The 24,389-nt window shown below is 44.9% G+C and overlaps 1 protein-coding gene across 1 annotated transcript; it reads right to left on the bottom strand.

Annotated features, from left to right (window-relative positions):
- Positions 1-1,982: 1,982 nt before the first annotated feature.
- On the bottom strand, positions 1,983-23,656 carry lrig3 (leucine-rich repeats and immunoglobulin-like domains 3). The gene is made up of 19 exons (XM_041963799.1): positions 23,208-23,656; positions 18,849-18,920; positions 18,650-18,724; positions 11,701-11,835; positions 11,414-11,557; positions 10,770-10,913; positions 10,521-10,664; positions 9,171-9,314; positions 6,789-6,869; positions 6,634-6,705; positions 6,041-6,112; positions 5,440-5,603; positions 4,721-5,056; positions 4,332-4,613; positions 3,687-4,163; positions 3,386-3,544; positions 3,155-3,292; positions 2,720-2,974; positions 1,983-2,632 (listed from the first exon to the last, which is right to left on the bottom strand). Exons 1-19 carry the CDS (start codon positions 23,387-23,389, stop codon positions 2,388-2,390), a joined length of 3,321 nt encoding a protein of 1,106 aa, XP_041819733.1. The 5' UTR covers positions 23,390-23,656; the 3' UTR covers positions 1,983-2,387.
- Between the last annotated feature and the right edge of the window lie 733 nt (positions 23,657-24,389).

Below are 24,389 nucleotides of genomic sequence, written 5' to 3'. Positions count from 1 at the left end.
CCTTTCTGTTCTCATCTGACATCTGTTTATACACATCTTAAAACATCATGGGCTCATCATACATCATGTTGCCCACACGAAGGTTGGAAATTTTACATCCAAACAATACAATATGTCAGTCCTATAAACATCGTCACATTGTGTTCAGCTAGAAGTACAATCAGAGTCCGCTGAGTTTATCATTAATCACTGCTCGGCCTCACTTATCCGTCCTGAAGGATCAGGTTTGGTGTAGACACAGTTTCTGCTCTAACCTGACACGACTTCGCACTGAGATAAGGTTATTAGCCAGAAGTGGACTGGTCCTTGAATGTTGCCTCAGCAGCAGCAGCTGCTTCCCAGGTGTTTGGATGTGTGTGGCTCCACCATCTTGTCTTAATCGCAGCCTCCTTAAAGAACTGGCAAGACTTCCAACAAACTCCCTCATTCCTTTACAGTGGGGTAAAGCACAGAAACCAGCGCAGCATAGCCAACAGCCAGGTGTACTTTAACATTAGTCGGCCAGAAGGATGGGAGCGAAATAACACATCCTATGAAAGCAAATCTCATCATCAGCATTTCCATACACAAACCATGTGGGAGCGAGAATCCAAACACAGGCGTTTTGGGTGCATATGATTTCAACAAAAAGAAGTCCTTTTTACTGCTTTTCACTCCAGTTCTTTTCAGGCTGCCAGATTAAATGGAAGACTGAAACAACTGCCCTTGAATAGGGGAACTGACTAAATCCCCCTCCAAAATGCTGGCACCGCCATTGTGAATCTGCCATTTCGTAAACACAACTCCACTGTGGCAGGCAGGGAGCCGCAAGACGCTTTCCAAGTGCAAGTTTCAACAGCTAGCCCGGTGCACAAGCACACCTTTTTCCCTCATGTTGAAGAGGAGAGGCCTGAAACAACAAACCGCCAGGCGAGAAGGGATGGGGGGATGAGGGTGGGAGGGAGGCAGATGGGATGAGTCATTCAGCAAACAGAGAGTCTAGTTTAGGTGAAGCTACATTGTGCCATACTATCCTATTTAACATAAATGACATCATTATTTTAAGCAGTGTTTAATTATGAGCATAAATATATTTTTATTAATGAAAGTGGTTGCACCACTAATATTGGCAGTGTTGGCTGCAGGAGTAATACTTGTTCTACAAGTAGGATTGTTGGTTGCAATTAAAAGTAATACTAAGTGTCGTGGCAAGTGTTAATGGCTGCTATACTGGCTTTAACTTTGTGACAATGGAATAGAAAGTGGGCAAAATCCTTGTTCTGAACAAAAATGCAGTCAAAAGTTGCCCATCTCGTCCATACACTGTGCTAGGAAGCAAGTGTGACCAGTAACTCTTTCGACGTTCATCTGGGCATGTGAACATGGTGTTGAGACAGACTTGAAAAAAAATCTAAATTAACTCGCTCTAAAACTCATTCAATAATAGTAATATTAAATGAACAGTACCAATATTAGTTGCCACAGTAGAAGCAATAGTAGCAGTAGATCGGTTCATTCCTGGACCTGAGCTGAGGCTCATCATGACACACAAGACCAAAATACATTGAGCTACAGTAGGGCTAGGCTATATAGTTGATAGGGTATTATTATTACGATGTTATTACATATGTATTTATATTTTTAGAATTTCAAGTACCACAATGTGGAAAATGCATGCAAAATGACCTGAAGTCTTCCTCTTGCCAAATCATTCATTTAGACAGTAACAGTAAATTTGTAGAACAATAATCATATCATTACGGCATTTCCACTGAGTCGATAAACTCTTATTTGTAATGATTTCCCAGCCTTGCATGGAACCAGGTTGTGATACCAAACAGCTAAGCAACCTCTCTGTCTCTCACTCGGTGGTGGGGCTGACTGATGACAGACCTGAGGCGTCCTTGGCGGTCTGCGGTTCTGCTCTAAAAGGCCAGCCACGTCCTCTAAATCTCTAATACATGTTGGGCACGATAAAGACAGTAACAACACTGAAGACCTGCAGCACTTTAGTGAATGTAGCAGCACACATTAAGGTGTTTTTATTGTATACATATGTGCAAAACACTGCTTCATTCAAAGCTGGAATAACTGAATTGGCAGGGCTGCAAAATTCTCATACACAAAAGGTAAGCAAAAATAATGGAATCTGTTTATATACAATTTACAAAATATAATAAACTTTATATAAAAATGTATATAATCATCTATATTATTTAACTGAAGCCGCGTCCTTAAAGAACAGCTGCTAATATGCTCCTTTTTACTTTTCTCTTGGAACATTAAATTGTCCTTTACATTCACTTGTTGCACATTTGAGGAGTCTTTTATTGCAAAAGTGTCCATTCAGTGAGGTAGAAATGTTCATTTTTTGGTCTTCCTCTTCACGAAAAACAAGAGTCACTCCACTAAGTGCTTGTTCTGCGCTGTGTGATAGGATCAGTCCTGCTGCTGTCAAATGGCTGTTCATAAACGCTGTTGCTCAGCTCTGACTCTGAGTCCTTGGCGAGGCCGTTCTCCTCCTGGTCTGACTCGGTGTCAGGAGCGGCGTATGGATTCTCGTGCAGAGTTATTCCGTTTTGTGTCACTGGCGGTAAGCTGAAGTCTGTGTACAGGTCCTTATGGGGCCTCCAGGGAGCTTTCCCAAATGTTCCTGAGTGAGAAAGGTGCAAGAAGAAGTCAGACCAACATACAGAGAAAATCTGGAAAAGTTGAGAAAACTGGGTAACTTAAGACCTACCCATGAAGGTATTGCAGGGGGAAAGACACTCATGAGCTCGCCCGTACTCGTTGGCTTCTCCCTCCTCCATGGATGGTCGGCGGTCACTCTGCTGGTGGGAGGGGCCATGATGGAGACTGGCGTTGGGAAGCTGCATCAGAACAGTGGAGGAGCAGAGGTCGTAATGCTCGGACAGGAAGTAGTCCCTCCTTTTCGCGTTTGTCAGGCTGCCGCCATAGGAGTCAATGCATACCGGCCTTTGGTCGATGGAACAGCCTGTAGGTAAAAAAAATGGGAATTATTAATTCCACATAAGAAAAAAAGTCAGAAAGACAAATTCCAGAGATAATGAATGTACTTCAGGAATACTTGGACGTAATGTTGTGGACCAACAACAGTGTTTACAGGATAATGAGCAAAAGAATCTTTTCCATTTGACAGACGAGTTGTACAGACCTGTGAAGACCTCTGATGGGTCAGTGGCGTACAAGTCCCGGCGAAGCAATGAGCTGATTGGACCTTGATAATGGCAGAGTAGAGGGTCGATGGCTGCCTCCATGTCTGCCTCACTTCCTGTATCCAGCTGACAAAGACCTGTATAGGTGAAGCAACAGCATCATGTCAGAAAAACGTGATGCTGCAGAAGGATTCAATTTTAGGACAAAGAAGAAAAGGCTGGTGTGCTACCGTTCATGTCTTTAGGCTGCAAATAGAAGCCGCTAATTGATGAAGCCATGTACTGATGGCTGCTGCCGCTCTCTGAGGGGATGTAGCCGTCCTGTCGGTCAGCAAGTGTGCCCTGGGAGGACAGGTAGCTGGGAATGTCGGCAGGCAGGTTGGTCTCATCTGAAGCACAAGGGCATCATGTTATACAGTACACTTCCAGTGTTATAGCTAGCAGACTACTTTGAGGATCAGCAATACTTGTCTGGTTCAGGGAACCCTGATAAATAAAAATTCCAACTGCAAGGAGTCATCATTAACCAACCTGTGTTGGTGACGCTGCAGTCCTCGTTGCGTCGCCGAGTGTGGTAGATGATGACCACCCAAACCAGTGATGTGCCCACCACGCAGCACACCACAGCTATAATGACGATTCCCACTGTGGTCCATCCATCATCGTCCGATCCTGCCCCACCAACCATGCCAACTCCCACACCGCCTTGCACTCCAGAGTCGCAGTTAGGGTTTGGTATGACCGCCAGCCTAACGTTACCCCTTTCGGTGCCCAGCGCGTTTGACATCTCGCAAGTGTACTTCCCCGCGTCAGCCTCTGCGGCATCAACGATGATGAGAAGCTGGTTGGCAGCTGCGAAGAAGTGGCGCTCGGTCACTAGCAGTGGGCTGTCATCTTTGGTCCAGTTTAACCTTGGGGGAGGGCTGCCGCCCGCTATGCACTGGAGGACAGCGGTTTCACCCTTTGCAACAGTGCGATCCATGAGGGGCCGCAAGAAGGAGGGTGTTTCTGTAGAAGGTTTACAGCATTAGAATAGGTTAGTATGACAGGGAAGCAATAATGTAAGAGAGATTCATCAGTGAGTAGTTTATCTATCCTTCATACAAGCCTCTGAACTGAAAATGGGGGCTTTAAACGTAGAATGTGACTTTCTGCTCCAACAGTGCTGTTTCTCACCTAGAACGGTCAGTGTTGCATTTGCAGAAATAGCTCCAGCTGTGTTCTGAGCAGTGCAACTATAAACTCCTATGTCCTCGGTCTTGACGTCCACTATGAAAAACACGTCATCCTCCGGCATTACGTGCATGCGCCGCTCACGGGCAGCAGGGAAGTCGGTGCCTCCGTCTTTCTGCCAGGCTATCTGAGGAGAAGGGTGACCCACGGCAGCACATTCCAGCCTGGCTGTTGCTCCAGCACGAATACTTAGGTCCATCGGCATCTTGGTGAAGGAGGGCAGCACTGGAAATGACAAAAAGACCTTAAATTTGTGTCACTGAAGACTTTGACAGGCAGCTTATGGATCGAGACACATCCCAAACAATTGGTTAATCCCATCTCAAACTTACTGTTGACAGTGAGCCTGGCCTTGGTGGAATAGGATGATCCAAAGTGGTTGGAGATGACGCACTGGTACTTTCCCTCACTGGAAAACTCCACATTACGCAGCTGCAGGGTGGTCGTATACTCCGTCACCTCCGTCTCGCCTCCTGCGCCGCCCTGCACACGCAGGTGGGCCTGGTTGTGGATCTCCGCGTCGTTCAGGACCTCGTTGTCTTTCTTCCAGGCGAAGGTCATAGGCGAGTCGCTGGAGCTGGCCGCAGAGCAGACGAACGTCACGTTGGTGCCCTTGAGGGCTGACTGGGTCTCCGGCTGCACTGTGATTTGAGGCTTTGGGAAGTCATCTGGGAAGAGAACAAAAGGGACAGTTTAAAATTGCAATTAAAACATTTCTATGTGTTCAGGTTTGGAATATTTAGCCATGTTTGGCAGATTCTTTGGCATCTTGTTGGCAGATGAGGGTCTGAAAGGGGAAAAACTGAACTGAAATATTTCCTCAGTAGTTTAATCTGATGGTAACCAGGAAAGCTGACAACCTAGTAAATTTCCATACTGGTTCTTTCATGACACTCATTAGCTTGTCCACGAGTCAGGGAGGAAAATATTGAACAATCTGGGTCAGTTCGCAAATGGAAAACCTGCCACGGATAAATGGCTGTTTTTAAAGCATTACAGTGTGTGCGCGTGTGTGTGTAAAGGTGTTACACCGAGTGAATGCATCACTCACCGCACACAAACTCCTCCTGGCTGACGGCGAACACGCTCCTGCCCTTCAGCATCTGCGGGTGGGCGCAGCTGGCGTTGACGCAGGGCAGGAAGGTTTGTTCTGCCACCCAGACGGGAAGCCACTTCAGCTGGCAGTCGCACAGCAGGCTGGAGGTGTTCAGACGTCTGCCGGGGGAGAAGATACCAGAAACATTCAGATTGCAATAACATGACTGTAAATGGTTAGTTTTCTGGGATTTTGCGCTTGCATAGTTCGTGAATAATGCTTGAAACAACACACAAGTAAAGTATACAACACACATGACTATGTAATAGAACATTTACTGGTAAGAATACTAAATGCACTACTTTTTCAAAAACTGTGTGAGAAATTTGTCTGACATTCATTAAGTCGCAATAAGAAAAATAAAAAATTCCCTTGCATATCTTTTTACTGGAACTTACAGTGGAAGGCGACAAAGGAAAATGTGGGCCTGGTATTAACATTGAAGTAAGCACTGTTTGCTGCTGACTTTCCCAGCACACCATAATGAGTTTCACCTGGTGTTCTGTCCCACATCAACACTGAAACACTAACAAAAGCTGTCCGTGATCAAACTCACAGCTCCTGCAGGTTCTTCATCTGAGAGAAGGCGTTCGCTTGGACAGACATGATTGCGTTATTACTCAAATCTCTGCGGAGAAAGGAGAGAGAGAAAAGAAATTAAGACTGGTAAGATCCTCGCAGAAAGACGGCAGCATTTTCTGCCAACATCAGCCGCACAGAGTGAAAGCTACAAAAACTTCAATCGAGGGGAGAAAAAAGTCTGGGCTCCAGAACAATAAAACTCTGGGCAGCAGTTTGCTGTGTTAATCAAGAGAGGCCCAACTCCGGGCTGCTTTGAGCTCTGGCAACGGCTGGGAAAAAACTCTAATTAGAATCAAATGCAGCTGTTGTACACTCATACACACACACTCACACACACAGAGTTCCCTTTCCCTCCACTTGCCTCGGTGATCGATATAGTCTGGCACACATGTAAAGATACTAATGGCGGAGTTTTTTTCTCGATTCCACATCAAAGTGGAGGAATGGGAGAGGACAGTATGGGTGTACAGATCTAACAAACAGCCTCTGTGTCTCAGTGTGATTCACCCTGCTTAGTTTACAGCTCGGACTTTTGGAAACAATCAGTGAAACGCGAGGCCGACTCACAGGTGCTGCAGCGCGTCCAGGCCCGAGAAAGACTTCTTGGTCACCGAGCGGATCTGGTTCCCCTGCAGAAATCTGGGAAAACGACAAACCGATCAGTTTCGCAGCTCGCTTTTACTCGTCGGCCTTGATGTGCCTGTGTTCCATCATGAACTCACAGTTTCTTCAGCTTGTCCAGTGCAGAGAAAGGCCCGTTCATGTCTTCAATGGTCCAGGAGATTTCATTCTTTTGGAGATCCCTTTTTCGAGGAAACAAAGACAGACCGCATTGTAAAAAATCCACACCCAGAAAACAACTGCAGTTGCGATGTTAATAAAACTTTTTGCGGCTTTACATTTTGTGTGAAGGGGGAAAATGTTTGAGACTTTAAATTATATTCAAAGTGGCTCCATGCCTTACAGGAAGTTCCTTCCTGGCCTTTGCGGCACTTTTAAAAGTCTGCAATGGCTTTTCCGTGTTGTATAGAAAAAGAAGTTTTACAAGGAAGCACTGCAATATAATGTGTGCTGCATTTGAAACTTCATTCGAGGGGATAAATATACTCTGCATGCGATGCAAAAATGTATGTGAATCACCCTCAAAGGAAATGGCGCCACATCTCCATCCACCATTAAATACATCATGAGACAGTGATATTTAACACCTTCTGTGGGTTCATCTCTGACCAAGACCTTTATTCTTGTTTGGTAAAGAGCATTTCTCCTCGATCAGAAGCCGACCTGTCTGTTAGCTGCATTCAGGAGCTGCTGCACCAGCTGGTCATAAGATGAGTCATGAAGATTTACAGATCACTATGATAAAACCACATACGCTCGCTCATGTATTACCCATTTACAGTGACATAATATACCTAAATTAAAAGTTCTGTATACGTGTTTCCCACTCATTAACACAAACTCTAAAACACCATACACCAAACTCCACACATGCATATTTGATTTTTCTAGCCTAACCAACATTAATTCATCATTTTTTGCGAATTTACATAATTATTAAACAGCATTTTATGTTTTGTACAAGTGTCAGACCATATGTGCCAACCAAATGCCATCAACTCTTTTACTCCTCAATTTGTGCCAAACTAGTTCAGTTAGCTACATAATGGTTACATCTGACAGCGTGTGCAAATATTTAGTAAAAATTAATCTCCATGTGAGAACTAGTGTGTGTGGTTCAAACTGCTTCAATCCAGAGTTGTGTAAATCTCCACTTTGTAAATACTTACATGATAAGAGGCAAAGTTTTAAGTTAAGAATAACTGCTGCAACAAGCTTCTGGTCTAGTTCCCACTACTGTGGGTACAGAAATTGGTCTCTTTGCTTTCACTTCAATGGATTTCTCCTTGTATGATCTCTGAACTTCAGGGCAAAATACAAAGCTGTACAGAAAAAAGCCCATGCTCTTTGATTCTGAGGGAATGACACCAAAATCTGACAATTAATGTTAATGTTCCCCGAAACATTTTCTGCTATCAAACTGGAACTGTGACAGCTGTAGAAATATCCGCAGAGAAGAAAATACACCAGACAACTACATACGCGGCATTAGAGTACGAACATCGCTAAAAGCCAAGAATTTCCCAGAGAAATTGCCTCCTTTGATCCCTCGGCTCCTCTAATGCGTTCAAACAGTTATTTTCCTCCTCGACATGTCTGGTTATGGCTGATTGAGATTGAGGAAGGGTGTGTGTGTGTGTGCGTGTGGGAGGGGGTGGCAGATTTGAAGCCCTGAAGCAATCCACGTCCACCTAGCTGCACACCTGCCCTATGGTGACCTCAGCAGCACAGCTCACATTTGGTTCCAGTTAAAAACTCCCAACCAGGGGAAATGTTACGGACCCACTCTGTGGGAAAGGGGGGATGGGTGGATGTTGATGTGGGAGGGGGGTTGGGGCCGGGCGGAGGAAGGGAAGAGGTGGGGGGGTTGTTGAGGTCGGGTTGAGCCTTTTGGAGGGTTTTTTTTTTTTTTTTTTTATGTGTGTGGAGAGACCTCAGCACAGTAATCTATTTCACATCCCCAAAACAAATCAGGCAGGATGTTTCCACTCAGGCAGAGAATTGATGGTGGAGGTGGGTTTTAACGAGGGTGGAGGGGCAGCATATGAAGGGGCAGCATATGAAGTATTTTTTGGGACCTGTGCATATATTTAATATGAGCGTTAGCTGAAACACTGAATCACAAAACGTACTATCTACTTAAAGGAATGGTTTGACACTTTGGAAATAGCACTTCTTCCCTTTGCCAGTGAGAGGATTAGCTTAGCTTAGCACAAAAACTGAAAGCAGTTGGAAACAGCTTGCCTAGATCTGCCAAACATTTAAAAAAGTCTGGCTACCAGCACCTCTAAAGCTCACAAATTACCATAAATTGTTGATGAATTCTTCCAGAGTAAACCCTTTAAGTGCGTCTGCTGTTGCTGCTCAGATAAGATACCAAGATTTTGACACCCGTCCCAGGAATGATTTTCTGATCATATAGCTTGCATGAAGTCACTTTTGTAGGAAACTTTTGTGTCTTGTACTAGACTTTTTCAACTCACAGCATCTGCAGGTTGGAGAGGCCACGAAAAGCTCCGTCCGCTATAAAGCTCACACGGTTGTTCCCGATGTGGAGCTCGTCCAGCAGGCTGAGGCCTACAAAGCTGGACTCCTCCAGTCTGGACAGATGGTTGGAGGAGAGGTTGCTGTAGGACAGACAACAAAAACAACATGAGAACAGTTCCCCAGAAACCTGGCTGGTAGAAATAAGCAATAATCTTTTGATAGAGTATCACTTTAGTTTGTGACACGCATCACTTCATTTGTCTTGAACCTCTTCTAGAATCATCCCACATGATTTGCCATTTTGTGCTTTATAGAGAAAGAAAATGCTGGTATCCAGGCTTATTTACACATTCTATATATTATAGATTCTATTCAACATAGTCTGTTACTTTGTCCCTTGACAAATGGAGACTGCAGCAACAAATATCAAAAGTAAAATCCATAACTATGTTCAACATACAGCTTTATTTGTATTCGTATTTATGCAGGTGTGGCTGTCACTAAAATTTTTTTAATATTTCTAGATTTTACAGACTTGAGTGACCTGCACTCAAAAATATTGCAAGTCAATGTCATGACGTCTTTCATTTTGCACGAGTACCAGGAGACCAAATCAGAAATCTTGAAACAAATAATTCTGAGAAGCCAGTTTTAAAGTAAACTGAGATGAGGACAGATCAGATAGCTGGGCACGTTCCCAGCCAGCAGGCGGCTTGTTTACTCTCAGGTTCACACGATAAGAGCGAGAGAAGCGGGGAGGGTAAAGAACAACAACCTATCTGTGAAAAAGGCTCCAGACACGGCAAACACTGAACTGACCGCTGCTGTAAACAACAGCCACAACAAAGGACATTTAGTCTGCTTCCAGGAATGTGTGCTGATGGGTGGGAAATCGCTCAAGGTTGTGGGTAATGTAGTACTTCACAAGCAAAGAACCTGCGACTAATAATGGATTTCGAAAGAAGGAGTAAGTGGGACTTCCGGAGGGTGGTGTTTTTGGCTCAGGCGACGGCAGAACGGAGAGGAGGCAAAGGGGTGTGTAATATGTTGGCAGTGCTTTAATGTTGGCACTGGCTGGCAGAGCATAAGAGACGCTGCTTTGTCTGTGTGTGTGTGTGTGTGTGTGTGTGTGTGTGTGTGTATGCAGGGCTTGGCGACGGGAGGAACTGGAGTGTGAGGAAGGGCAGACGGGAGGGCCAGAGAGGAGGAGAGGGCAACACAGAGAAGTGTTGGGAGTTCAGAGTGTGAGTGGAAAGTGAGGAGGGAATAACGAGAGGGAGGGGGGGAAAATGGAGGGAAGAAAGGAGAGAGAGAGAGAGAGAGAGAGAAAAAAAAGGTGGACTCACAGCTCACTGAGTTTCTGGCAGAACTCCCAGGCGTCAGGTCGGATCCTGCTGATGGCGTTGTGGCCAAGGTGGAGCTGCTGCAGAGTCAGCAGGCCGTACAGCCAGCCCTTGCTCACCTCCGTCAGGTTGTTGTAGTCCAGCTGCCTGCAGGCCCACACACACACACACACACACAATTAGACTTCATACTACATTGAACTAATGATGGAGGAGCAGAACTTAATGCAGATCTCTTGGCGATTTGCTTACAGGACTTCCATGTTGCTGAGGCCCCAGAAGGCTCCGTCCATCAGGCGGCTGAGGCCATTTCTCTGCATCTTCAAGGAGCGAAGAGCATGCAGGCCGTGGAACGTCAGGCCCTCCACCCTGCGAACCCGGTTCCTGCTCAGCTCCCTGAAACACGCACAGAGTGGTGAGCACAAGCCTGAAATGGTTTAATCGTTTTTTTCAATTCTTCAGTGTTTTCCACTGAACTGCACTAAGTTCAGGGTGTCTCAAAAAAAGCATTTAGACCATCTCAAAATCACGCTGGTCACCACAATGATGGCAGATGACATTAACTGGTCAACAGCCAATAACTTGCCAATATATCAGCAAATTATATTCTCAAAATTAAATACTGGCATACAAATATAATGGTGAGATGTTTGAGGCTGTGCCATGAGACAGAGAGAGACAGAGCAAGGACACTCTGCAAAATTTGTTAAGTGTTCAGTATAAATGAATTTATGAGCCTTCATTTTTCGTGCGTTCTGCAGTTTTTTTTTTTACCCTGCGTATCCTCAGCTGTGCAAGTGACAAGCCTCCAAACTAGTGTGTAGTTCAGGAAAAGGTCGGGAAATCCCTGATAGTCATATTTCTGAGATAAAGCAAGAAAAAAGAAAAAAGCTTACAGATGCTGGAGGTTGGGCAGCTGGAAGATCTTGGCCGGGATGGTGGACAGACGGTTGCGGTTCAGCCGTAGAACCTGCAGACTGCTGGACAGGTTGGTGAAGCAGCCCGTCTCCAGCGACGAGATCCGATTGTTGTTCAGGTACCTGAGAGAGAAAGATTTCAAAACGAGGTTTGCTTAAAATGCAAAGACATAGATTAAAAAAACTGTATTCCAACAGAAATAGAGGCTTGGTGCTGAACACACTCTCATGAAATATACAATGAGGCATTAAGTGGTGACACTCACAGGTTCTTGAGGGGCAGAGCGGGGAAGGAGCTGGCCTTTATATCCACAATGTTGTTGTTGCTGAGGTCGAGCGTTTCCAGAGCGAGGAAGGGCCTGAGCTGCTCCACAGAGATCCTGGTGATCCTGTTGTTTGCTCTGAAAATACAGACACCATCGCTCCAATAAATGACAAAAATACTGTGTATTTGACTAGTGGCGCACACCGGTTTCATGTTTCCTGACATACAAACAGTCAAGTCCCTCAATTAGCCCGTGGTATTAAAAAATGACGAACTCTCACGCGCCTGGAAAGCGAAAACTTACCACCCAACGTGAAACCCTGTCATAGTTTTTTTTTTTTTGCTGATGTTGCATGCCTGCAGTATTTGAAGCATGCCAACAAATTGCTCTGTATGATCAATGTTGCTGCTCTTCATGACAGGTCGAAGCAACCTTTGGGTTTATTGATGTGTTATTTTGTTTATAAGGTAATTACCAACAAGGTATTTAAAAAAGTAACCTGCCAATTACTTGGCTGATGAATACCATTCCCTCAGTGAAAGCATGCCTCGGCAGAGGCCAGCAATTTCCTGAGCTGCACGCCTCCTAAATTGCAGTGCAGGGACTGCTTAGTTATAAACAGAGCCTGTACAGTGCCCTCTTTGTGTATGAGACCCGGCACTAGAGAGAGAGTGGGGGGGGGGCAGGAATTCCCTCCAATGTACCAGACTACAGGCCTCGTTTTCAGTATTCATTGCGATGGTTACAGTCCCCCCTCCTGCTACACCTTACTGACCAGAGAGCTGTTAGTTTGTCTGTTTTTTTCCAGCAGCCCTAAAAAAAGGCAGGTTTAATTTGGGATGTGGTGTCATTAATATTTAATTGTTGAATCTGTCATTTAGCTGACCCACAGCACAGGCTGCTTGGCAAAACTGGCTGCTGTCGCGAAGAGAGCTGAAATGTTTAGTTGGTGAACTGATTACTCGATTAGATGATGATTGGTCAGCTAGTTCATCGAGTTCTTAAGCAAAAAGACCAAAGATGCCCAAGTTCCAGCGTCTCAGCTGTGGCCGCCTTACGGCTAGAACACATGGGACACGGACTCGATGCGTTACGTAGGCGGGGAGGAGCGGGTTTTTTACCTGCTACACAGACTCTGTCTTTGTAGCGCGTGGTTGCGTGCCAGCTGTGTTTTCTGAGCAGATTTAAAGTGGCCGAGAGGGCTTCACTGTGTGCATGCTGAGTTTTGCCAAGTGATAATGCAGTTGGTTATGCAGAGTTTGGAGGCACAGGCAGTATTAGGCAATATCAACTGGTGCTGCATGAATTAACCAGCTCACAAGGTTGCTCTGCTGCGTCACATTGCCTCTGGTACAATTAGGTATGTATTTCAATAGTTTTTAAAACAGCTTGTGCAGAGCCACGCATAGAGAGAGAATGATACAAATAGACCAGCTGCGTAAAAATAGAGATGAGCAGCGTGATGCCAGCATGCAGGTGTGCAGGGCAGATTAATTAAGAAAATGCCTCCAGCACGTTGTCACAAGTGCAAGAAAAAAGCTGCATGTAACACTCGGGCCTCAAATCAGGTATTATGACCTGTCTATTCTCACCATGCTCGCACCCACTCTCCTGGTTCGTCTAATCTTGATCTCAGATTTTATTCTCATTTTGTCCACCTCAGACAGAGAGACAGCGTGGCACCACACCGCTGGGAAACTGAGATATCGCACCGATTCAAAACACTGTGTGGCAACACTGAGAGAGCTCTGACCCATTTTCCATATGTGTTGATGTTGATATTTCCATGGAGACGGGGCTCTCCATCTGGAAAGTGCAGCACCTTTCGGATATCTTGTGATTCAGATACACAGAGGGGAGGAACTCAACGGTCAACAAAGATTCAAGATGGATGGCAGCCCAAACTTTTAGACATTGCTGGAATAAAACCTGACAGAGCCTCATGCTTGAGTCAGCCTCTGTGCTGGGGAGGGGCAGACTATAGGCAGGGGGCTGGCGGGTTGGGGGTGGGGACAGAAGCTACTACAAGCAGCAACACACAAAAAGACATTTTTTGATGCACAGAAACTACTGAAAGATGTTAAATCAAATCATTGCTGGATTTAAATTGTTATATTCTTACATACAGTTTGGTGTATGAACACATGCCAGCAAGCATGCCTGTGCACAATGGAGAGTGGAAGGCCAATGTGAAACTTTCTTCACATCAGTCTGAAAATAAATCACTGGCCTCGAAGGTTCTTTTGGTTTCACTCAGGTTTGTGCATGAACCTACTCACTCCTGTCTGTCCCCAGAATTAAAAAGAAGTCAGCTGGCTGCAGGGCCTCTTCCTAATCTCGCCCCCTTCCTCTGGAATAACCTCCTTGCTGAAAAAGCCACTTGAGACATATTTGTGATATTTGGCCACATGAATAAAATTAATAAACTATCACAAACTCAAACGACTTCTGATGTGCAGTAAATACAAGGCTATAGTGAAATACAGATCATCGTCTACCATAAAGAGCGGCACAGGCAGCTCTTTTGTTTGGAGATTTGCAGTGGGCTTTCCACGCACCACAGCCCCCCGGTCCCAAACAAAAGTGCCGCACACCACCTGTGTCTCAGTTTTCATGTTCCCCTGACTGGTCGCTGAGAGAAGGAGGGCCGCCTGGTGAGAAAGAACCAGTCTTTCCAGTTTCTCTGGACGAGGGGCTGGAGCACACTTCCCGAGGACAAGGAGATTGGCCCTCAAGGAGCAGAAATTATTCCACAACCCCATCAGCCCTCTCAGATTCATTTTATTTTGTATCACAAACCCTGCGTGGTTGCACGACCCAGACGGCTGTGCCAACATACGGCAAACAATGCTGTTTTCCTTTCCAATTTCGACATCAGCGCCGCCACTCAATGAGCACTCCTCCGTCTTCTCCGCACACAAACAAGCCGAGCATTGTACGCTTTAATTACACGCCCTTCAAATTTGTTCATCCACTTTGCTATCAGATAACATGATTATAGAGCCATTACAACTGCGGTTGTCGGGCTTTGCTGCTGTTAGTGGAAGTCGATGGAAGGCCGACCGTGGGTCGATAAGAGCCCGAGGAATCTTGAGTATTGATCAAACATGCACCCTTTATTAAACTGAGGCACATAGCAGATTAAAGCACAGTACATCAACGCTGCAGCGCTGCCGTGATTTCAGCCACAGAAAGTGTTTACTATGAATATAAAGTCAGTACAACACTTTTTTTGGATCCCTTTAAAAATATGCACATTCCCAAAATCTTCATCTGCACATGTTTCAAGACTTTCCAAACCTTCTAAGACATGCGAGGGTTATACGTGTGGGCAAAGCCTGTTTTATTACAGGCTCGTCACACCAACATGATGTGGGTTTCACACAAGCGTATACCTGCCAGCACGCTTGACGAAACCCCACAGTATTTTCGGCCTCCACCACCGGCAAGCCGACCGCATTTACACACTGAAAAGTTATGTTGTTATGTGAAATTTAAGGATCCTTGATGAAGGGTTTTTTTTTTTTGCTGTTGTTGTTGATTTGTGCTTCAGCAAAGCTTTGTCCGCTGAGCAGCAGCTAATTCTTTTATTGGGGGGGAGCTCTTTAAATGGAAAGTCGTTTTTTCTAAAAACCATCTCGCTCTCGTAGTGTGTGTGCATATGTGTGGGGGTGCGTTTGCGTGTGTGTGTGTGTGGTATTTCCTATTGGAAAAAGAACAGAGTTTTGAGAAGCCATCTGATGACTCCCTCTCTCTGCAGTGGCGCCTGTAATGAAAACCAGGGCTGCGTTTGCTGTTGAGACGGCACATTAAACTTTGCACATATCTCACTCAGATGGCTGATCATCTTAACACGTCGGCTCGCAGTCGGAGTGGAGGGAAGCAGGGATCGTATTAACATGTGAACTGAAGGACTTTCACATAAAATGACAGGGGAGCTGTAAAAGTCTAGATGTATGAACGTTTTTCTGCATTGCCTGCAAGACTACAAAACCTCAAATTAAACATGTTACATAAGTTCAGAAATGCATTTTGACGATAAATTGATTCATCAAAAACTACCAACAGATTATAAAACTTTTCACTAGTTGCGGCCACTTATATCTATTTTGGAAATGTCATGGATTATGACTATAATCGCGTCTGTTTTGGTTTGCAACTCTCATCTTCAACAAGGTCCCCATTTCCATGGACATACCAGGAGGTTCACCTAATCAGACCTGGAATCTCCAGGTCATTTGTTGAACCCCCCTGAACACGCAGAGGGATTTAGCGGCGGTGGGGTTTACCCCCTCCATAAATTCCTGGGAAATTGTTCAATTAATTAAGATGATCACGACTCAATTACTACCAGCTGCAGGGTTATTGCCGTTTGTTTTTACTCGGAGCTGCGAGGTCAAAGAAGTCGGCGAGAGCTGCCGCTATGTCTGACTGGCTGTTTGAATAAGTGGTATCCGATACCCCGGGGTCTTGACTACCCTCCCAGCTCGGAGAAACCGAAGGAGGGAGAAAAATTGTGGAAAATCACACTGCGCCACCTAATCTGAAGGAGGAGGGCGACAGCCAACACAGGCAGCGCGAGTGTGAGAGCGTGAAGTTCTTCTTCTGCATGTGCTGCTTTTCTCTCTATTGTTTTTGACAAATGTGAAATGACTTATGGTCCTGACTGCCGGCAACAGTTGAACGGATTCACAATGTGGTCTTTTTTGGGGGGGTGACAAATTAGGGAGTTTTTCAGGCCATTGTATTAGAACCAAAGCAGCTAAAAACCGTAGTCCTTATATTTACATTTGATCTTTTTAATGTATATGGCATATATGGCATTAGCGATTGTGTTGGGTTAACACAATATACTGTAGCTTAGTAGCTTGTAGCTATTAGCTGGAATAGCTACTCAAAATTCTGTAAGGTCGGGTAAGTAGCTAATGTAAATTAGCATTAGCTGTTAAGCAAACCAGCAGGATTCCTGCTATTATCTACCTCATGTACTTCCTGTTTTGTCTTTAAGCATCTGTTACCTGGTCAAACCTATGTGTTTTGACTCTAAAACCATCAAATGGATCCGAAAAATGTAAAATGTTAAAGTTCTTGAGAGAGTTCGTTTTTGCTGCTACTAGCATACTTTGTCTGATATGACAAGAAGCTAAAGGTCGTTAATGTTAGCAAAGTTTAGCAATGTTAAGGTAGATATTTCTGTGTAAGTGACATTACTTAGCTACTCTGGTCACTTCTTCTTCTTCACTACTTGTCTAATGACACACATTATGATGATATTATGATATATTATGATTATGATGATCAGGTAACTCGTGTAAATTAGCACTGGTTATGACCTACATCCTCTTATAGCTCACTTCAGGTCTTTTCCACTTAGCATTAGTGTCACTTGGCCAGATATGGAAATACAAATGTAGTTCATTAGCTACATAAAGCATCACATTTCTCTGATAAATGCTTGTAAAACACAGCTCAGTTATGTTAAAATAAGATGTCTTATTTCAAGACAAATGTCTGTGTTTCATATTATTCTTTCATTCTATTTAGCTTTCTAAGAGAAAAAAAAACAATACAATAAAAAAATCAAAAGCTGTAGTATTATCTGGAATCAGTTAAGGCAGGGTTAACATGGATGACATGACTTTGGGTAAACCAAACTGAACAACATCCTCAAATCAAATAAAGAAATTATGGTTTGGAGAAAGTCTGGAATTTTTAAAGTGAATCTGTGCAGGAACGCTGCACTTTCATCCAGAGTTGCTCAAGGGTACTTGGACAGCACACACTGCAGTTGTGGCTGATGAACCTGTGACCTCTTTCTAACCATTAAGGGAACAGTACAGCCAGTCACACCAGGTGGTGTTTGTATGTCAAACAAATATCCAGGACAGCAAATACATTTATAATCGAATCCAATTACATCCGAGTTACAGTGTGCAGGAGGAAAACTTGCAAAAATCCCCCTCAAATAATGCAGGGAAATGTGACATCCAAGATGTAAAGAGCTCGCCTTAAACAAGATCCCGCCCCGCCACTCTTCCTACGCTGAAACTTATAGCTGGAGGTGATGCTCCTGCACTAAACGTGCAAACAAATTGTCGATGGCTGACAGCTGAACGCCCTGCGGCCGCCGGGGAGCATCATGTCGGGGCTTGATGAGGAATACGCCTCATCAGGCCTGGAGACAGATACATTCTTCCACAATAACTTCACGTCGGTTGGTTTTGGAGAGACATGCCACAGAAAGCAAATAAAATTGTTGAGGTTTCACACACTAATATCTGGTGTTCTTTTGAAAGCGCGTATTGCACAACAATATTCCAAAGGATCCTCTGGTTAAAGTCTGAACGGGATTAAATCTGACAAGTCAAAAGCATTTTCATTGAATGTCTCAGCAGGAGTGAGCTTACTCTCCCAGTATCAGTCTCACGGTAACGCTTTAAAACACGGTTGGTTTATGCTGCATACACAAAACGGTGATTAATTGGCTTATTTTCAGGCACTCAGAGACACTGTCTTGTTTCCAAATGAACCACCATTCATTTCTGAGTGCCATAACAGGCCACACAGAAACATGTAATACGCCCACTGAAGCTTAAGCGTAAAAATCCCCAAATTTGTCATTTTCACATGACAGATTTTCTTTCTTTCCAGCCTCACGTCACTGCCTCCAGGTTAAAAATACACCAACAGGAGCAACAGCCACCAGACAAAACATTTCCATTTCTGTTGATGGCATTTGTCTTCCACCACGTGACCCGTCTAGGGCTGCGTGCCATGTCTCCAACTGCCCTGTCTGGGAACTGGCTCAGCCAAAAAGGCTGCTCTCTAGAGGGAAGGAAGAGGGGAGGAACCACTTCCCAGCTCACTCTTTAACCAGAAATGGCAACTCTGGCGGAGGATTACCCTCCAGGCCAGGGTGAAGTGAGAGCACAGAAAAAGTTTTACTTACAGAGTGAGTGTTGTGATGTTTGAAGCATAAGGGCCCAAATCAGGTATTGCCTCCAGTTCGTTGTGGTTCAGCTTTCTGTGCATGTTAAGAAAAAGACACAGCTAAAACACTAGTTTTCCCACATGCAGGACAGTGATGAGGCTGTTTGGAAAATCCTGTGCTTACTTTAAAAAGTGCTGAGAACACAAGGCGTACTTACATTTCACTTAGATGTTGCAGCTTGGAAAACAAAGTGCTGTCAAGCACCTGCAATTTGTTGTGGCTCAGGTCCCTGCGAAGGAAAAAAGGCAAAAAATTAAGGGAAAAGTATACACCATGGGCTGTATTTCTCAGCCGCTTGCAGTCTGCATGGCAAACATAATTACGCAGAAATTCTCTGCGTTATTGTGCCTAAACACTGAACAGAGGAAATGGATCAAAGAAAAGTCGCTGTAATTAAACTGTAAGAAGGTGCAAATGTGACTGCCTGGAAAATAAAAAAGAAGAAGATGTACTGCTTCCTATTCAAGCTCTCCAAAAAAAGGCTTACAAGTTAGAGGCCTCGTGTTGGCTATTCATCCCTTCTTTACAACAGAGGAGAACATCCCTGCCAAAACAGCTCACTTCAAATCCAGGCCTCTGCTGAGAGGCAGAGCCAAAACAGACAAGCTGATAAGTTATTGAGGATAGACATTCTGCTTGTGCTGAAAAGGAGGTCGAAACCCAGCGAGAGAAGTCGATAAAATGCTGGAGTCTAGGTTTCAGTGCTGGCTGAGGCTTGATCCAGACCTCTGTTCTGGTGTCTGGACTTGCATTAACCACATTCCTATTCGACTTTAATGTTTAGAAACCTTCAAACCAAATCTAACACTATTCTCGTTGATACTTGGTTCATTTTCTGCCTTGTGCCTCACACATTTTAGAGCAAATGCACCTGGAGAAGCCAGAGTGTGGACAGGACCCCAAACCTCGACCATGTGTGTACTGATTAGTCAGGGTTTATATCAGAACTCCACTAGAATTCTGCACGTTTTTGGAAAGTTCTTAATAGTTGTTTGCACATGAAGAAGGATGTGTACATTGGTTGCTTCTCGCCTATTGTAGTCTTGGGTTGTGCTCGATTAGCTCTGGTCTATGTCTTGAGTTTGTCTGAACCCCCGTTGGATCCGGGCCTGACACAAACCCGCCTGAGCCTGGTCTTGGACTGAACTGAAGCAGCCTTGGCTGCAGCTCACTGGGGGTGAGACTCTTGTTTTTGCTGCCTGTTTTGAAAAGGAGCCTGAAAACCAGCTCAAGGAGTCTGGCAAGCGGAGCCTCGTGCGCCATAAAGTGGTGGAGTTATTGACGCTGCTGCGCACGATCAACGCCGTGGTGCCAGACACTTTTTTTTTTTTTTTACACCCCCTCACCCTCCACCCCTCCTTACCTCCCTCATCTGGAATCCATCAAGGAGCTCGGGGAGGAGGGGAAGAACCTATCAACTGGTAATGTATTCACAATGCCGGGAAAAGCGAGAGGGACGCCTTTCAAATGTCTGAAACACCCCTGTTGAATTTTCTGGGGCCTGTTTTTGTTCTTTGGTGGAAAGTTTCATGAACCACTCAACCGGAGTTTTACTCGCCTCGCTAAAGCTAACCCCCCCAAATGCTCCTTTTCTTTCCAAGCATGCAGTTGTGTGTTGTTGTTGTTGTAGTTCCAGTGCTGGGGGCCATATGGGAAAGGTGTGCTATCATACTCCCTAGATAAACCTTAAGTAGCACTGACACTTCCACTTCCCTCACAAAGCAGCCTCTGAGCGGAGCAAGATAACACACAGTGCTGTGTACAGGCTTCGGCCTGCATCTGCTGGTCTGCTGAAAATGTGCTGCACGACTTTCTTATCAAAGACTGAAGTGAATAAATGAGCCACTGTTTAGGTTACAAGTGCTGTCAGTGACGTTTTAGATTAGAAGAACTGGATATAGCAGCAGATTTCTAACGTAGTTCCATAATTGTTTCTAGGAGGCAGAAAAGCTCTCATTGGTTGGGTTACACCATCGTGGATGAAGTCTTTCTGCTGCTGCCCATTAGGGGTCGCCGCTGTGGATCATCTGTTTCCGTCTAGTTGGTGAACCGGTCCACGACCAATCCGGTATGGAATTCTGATCTTTATGATCCGCGTGTTTGATTTGGCATTGGCTTTTGTGTCAGACGCCCTTCCTGATGCGGCCCTCCCCGTTTATCCGGACTTGGGGCTGGCACTGGTCTGTGCATCCTAAGTGACTGGGGAGCAATTTGGGGTTCAGTGTCTTGCCCAGGGACACTTCAGCATATGGACAGGAGGAGGAGGTGGGGATCAAACCACCAACCCTATGATCAGTGCAAACTTTGGTTAAAAAATCTAAATGTAAGTGGTAGTTACTGGTTTTTCATTCATGATCATGGTATAACTGATATTTAGGTCAGTATCACATCTAACTAACTTAGAGCAATTAGCTAGAATAGCTGGTTAAATCGTTCAGGTAGGTCGCTAACAAAACTTGGCATTCACTGGTACTGGTGATGGTACTGGTTTTCCACCACCTCTTGTGCTTCTTGCATTTTTCCCTGGCCATTAGTGTTACCAGGCCAACTAAATGTGCTTCTTTGACTCCAAAACCCATCAAATTCATCGGATAATTGTTTGGAAGGAAGGAAGGAATTCGTATACTCCTCCATGCCTTTATTTTATAATAGGACTTGGAATTCTTGGATCAATAGCTAGTTGAAATTCAGGAATGTTAGGTAGGCAGCCGGTGAATTAGCATTAGCTATGACATAAACCACAACTGGATTCCTATTATCATCCACCTTCTCTTGTATTTCCAGGCCATCGTGTTACCTGACCAAACAAATGAAGCTCCTTAGCTCCAAAAACCATCAAATTCCTCTGATCAGTGTTTGTGACGCTCTCACGGGAGTCTCCCATCCAGAGAGAAACGAGTGTTCTGAGACGTGTGTTCAAATTTTAAATGGTAGTTTGGCCTTAATGCACATGTTGGTTTCAAGTTGATGAAAACTAAGGCATTAAATCTGGAGCCTGTTTCCCCCCAACAGCCTCGCAGATATTCGTGGCTTAATCCCACTTCTTCATGCTCTTCTCCTCGACTCCCTCCTACTTTCTCCTTCCCCCTCTTCTCTCCGCGAGCTTGTTTCAAACTAATCCTACACGCTCCTCCTTAATCAGTACCATCGCTGGCTCTGGAGTTGCTAATTCAGCAGAAATAATGGGGTGCTGGAAAACAAAGGGTCGGTCGGTTTAAGGGGTTTAAGATGTGCTGGAGAGCCACTCGTAAATTAGCATGCCAGAGTGAAAAGAATTTTTCCCCCCATGTGGAACTTTTTTTTTTTTTTTTTCATTTTCTTTGGAAGGCCGGCCTTGGTTATGAGGCTCAGGCTGGGTCTGTTTTCTCTGGCAACGGCAAGTTTCCAGAGCAGCACATTTTAGAAAGAGAAAAACTAAATGCAACAGCAGGGCAACGGCTTCGACCAGGCAGCGAATCAGGCACTCCGGCCTCGCACGGGACAGTAAAAAAATCAAGCACTGCAGCTTGACGCGGGGCAGTAAAAAATCCAGTGAGAATAATTATCTGTAAAGTAGCACTTGAAGTTGCCTTTGGTGCTTCGGCTCCAGCCTCGTCCCAACTCCTGGAGCCGGCTGACAAACAGGAGAGCAATGGAGGTATTGCTTTAGGAAGAAGTCCAAGGCTGCACACACACTGCTTCTGATTTATGCTTTTACGGCTCTGAAGGCCCCCGAGGTCCGTGGAGCCAAAACCCAGAGACCGAACAACACTAAAACACACACCAGTCACGACGAATAAAAGGTGGATGCTATCAAACCACGATAAGCATTGTGGACGTCCTGAAACTGTGACTGCATGTGCTGTGGGAGACCTGCTGGGAGATTGGAGTCTAACAACTACTAATAGCACGACTACTTTCACCCTATAATGATACACCAGAAGGCCTGATTTTAAAACACCACCTGCAGGCATTGAGAGGACTTGTTCTCAGTTATTTACACTTCAATTAAGAGGATTGGAGAGACTGACAATGGCACATTGATGTGTAAAAACACACTAAAGTCTGCTTGTGCTGCCCTGCTGGCCCCCAGAAGCCCACTGTGCTGCTGTGAGGACCAGTGCGTTAAATAAAACCTATTCACATGGATCGATGACATGGTTGGACAACAGGCAGGGTTTTCATGTCTGAGGTGAAACTTCTTGGCAGTTCAGTGGAGACAGAAAAGTTTGCACAAAGTTTACTGACTGAACCAGATGTGGAGTGAAATAAGATCCAGTTTCAGGCCAATTAAAGCAAAGTCATCCGAGTGATTTTCTCCTGCAGCACCAGATTCTTTATGTGGTTTACAACCCTTTCTGTTTTCACTCCAGCAGGAATGTGGATCATCCCATAGCTGCTGGAGGAAAAAAACCCAACCCAAACCTATTTAGAGCGAATGTGTGAAAAGATGTTCAAATAATTAACCAGTGAGCGAAAAGCAAATGATCATCCATGTCAGTAATAAGGCACACAAAGGCTCTTTAACCGGACTCACAGTTGAACCGTCCATTCCGGGATCGTGTCTGGAATTTGGCCCCTTTTCAGCCGACTGCAGTCCAAGAGCTCCCCAGAACACGCGCAGGGAGGGGGACAGGTCCGAGCGCCGGCGGCGGATCCACGCTGCAGCCGCAAAAACACGAGAAGAAACACGGCGAACCGCTGCGGAGAGGAGCGCATTTTCTCTGGCCACACGGGAGATCTGCCCTCCGGAGCTGGAGCTATCTTCAGGAGACGCGCAGCCGATCCAGAGAGCGACAAATCGCCAACAGAAAAGGAACCAAAACAAAAAAAAATCCCAAAACTGGTGCTGTTGATCAGCGCGGTCTATCCTTACATCCGATCCCGTGTCGACCTGCGGGCCGCGGCTGTGGAGTGGAAAAGAAAAGCGTCCTTCTCAAACTCGCCCATTCCTGTGGAGAAACTTTTCGCTGCTGCTGCTGCTGCTGTTGGGGCAACTTGTGCTGTGCGGGATCCCCACAGCGCAGCGTGAGCGCACAGTAGAGGTATGCGGGGGGAGGGACCACAGGGGCGCCTGGGACATGTAGTCCTCCCTGCTGACCCCGAGTCCTGCACGTTTGCACGAGTCAGGACGGGGTTTTTTTGTGTGTGTGTTTTCCAAAGTGTGTATGTGTATGTAATACAGTATGATTACTGATGTATTATTATTACTATATATTATAACATATTATAATAATGGTATTATTATATCATTAGTATCAGCAGTAGTAGTACTCTATGATTCCTATTCCTTAATGTAGAATGTTATTCAACAGATATATTTCTGTATAGACAGCTGCTATTTACTGTAGCATCATACACATAGTTTACATATTGTTTATTTATGTTTGTATATTTCTGTTGTATAGTGTACATATGTTTATGTGTTTCTTCCAAGTTTTTACATTCTCTGATGTATTTCTCATTTCCTTTTTCTGTTTTATTACTGTTGTACAATGGGAGCAACTGACCCAATTTCCCCTCAGGGATCAAGTATCCTGATTCCGACTCGAATTTGTGCAATCCAACAGAGCACATTCAATTAATAGAACAAATGTGACTTATTTCTTCAACTTTTGCTATTTTACAGATGTGGGAGGTTCCTGCTGTGGACTAATTACAGTTTTGGAACTAGAACATCACTTGAGTATTAACATTTTTTGATAACGAATATGTTCAG

Source organism: Chelmon rostratus, chromosome 22, assembly GCF_017976325.1.
Source record: "Chelmon rostratus isolate fCheRos1 chromosome 22, fCheRos1.pri, whole genome shotgun sequence".
Taxonomy (NCBI): Eukaryota; Metazoa; Chordata; class Actinopteri; order Chaetodontiformes; family Chaetodontidae; genus Chelmon; species Chelmon rostratus.
Note: the sequence above shows the minus strand (reverse complement) of the source record. Positions and strands in the feature narration are given on the sequence as shown.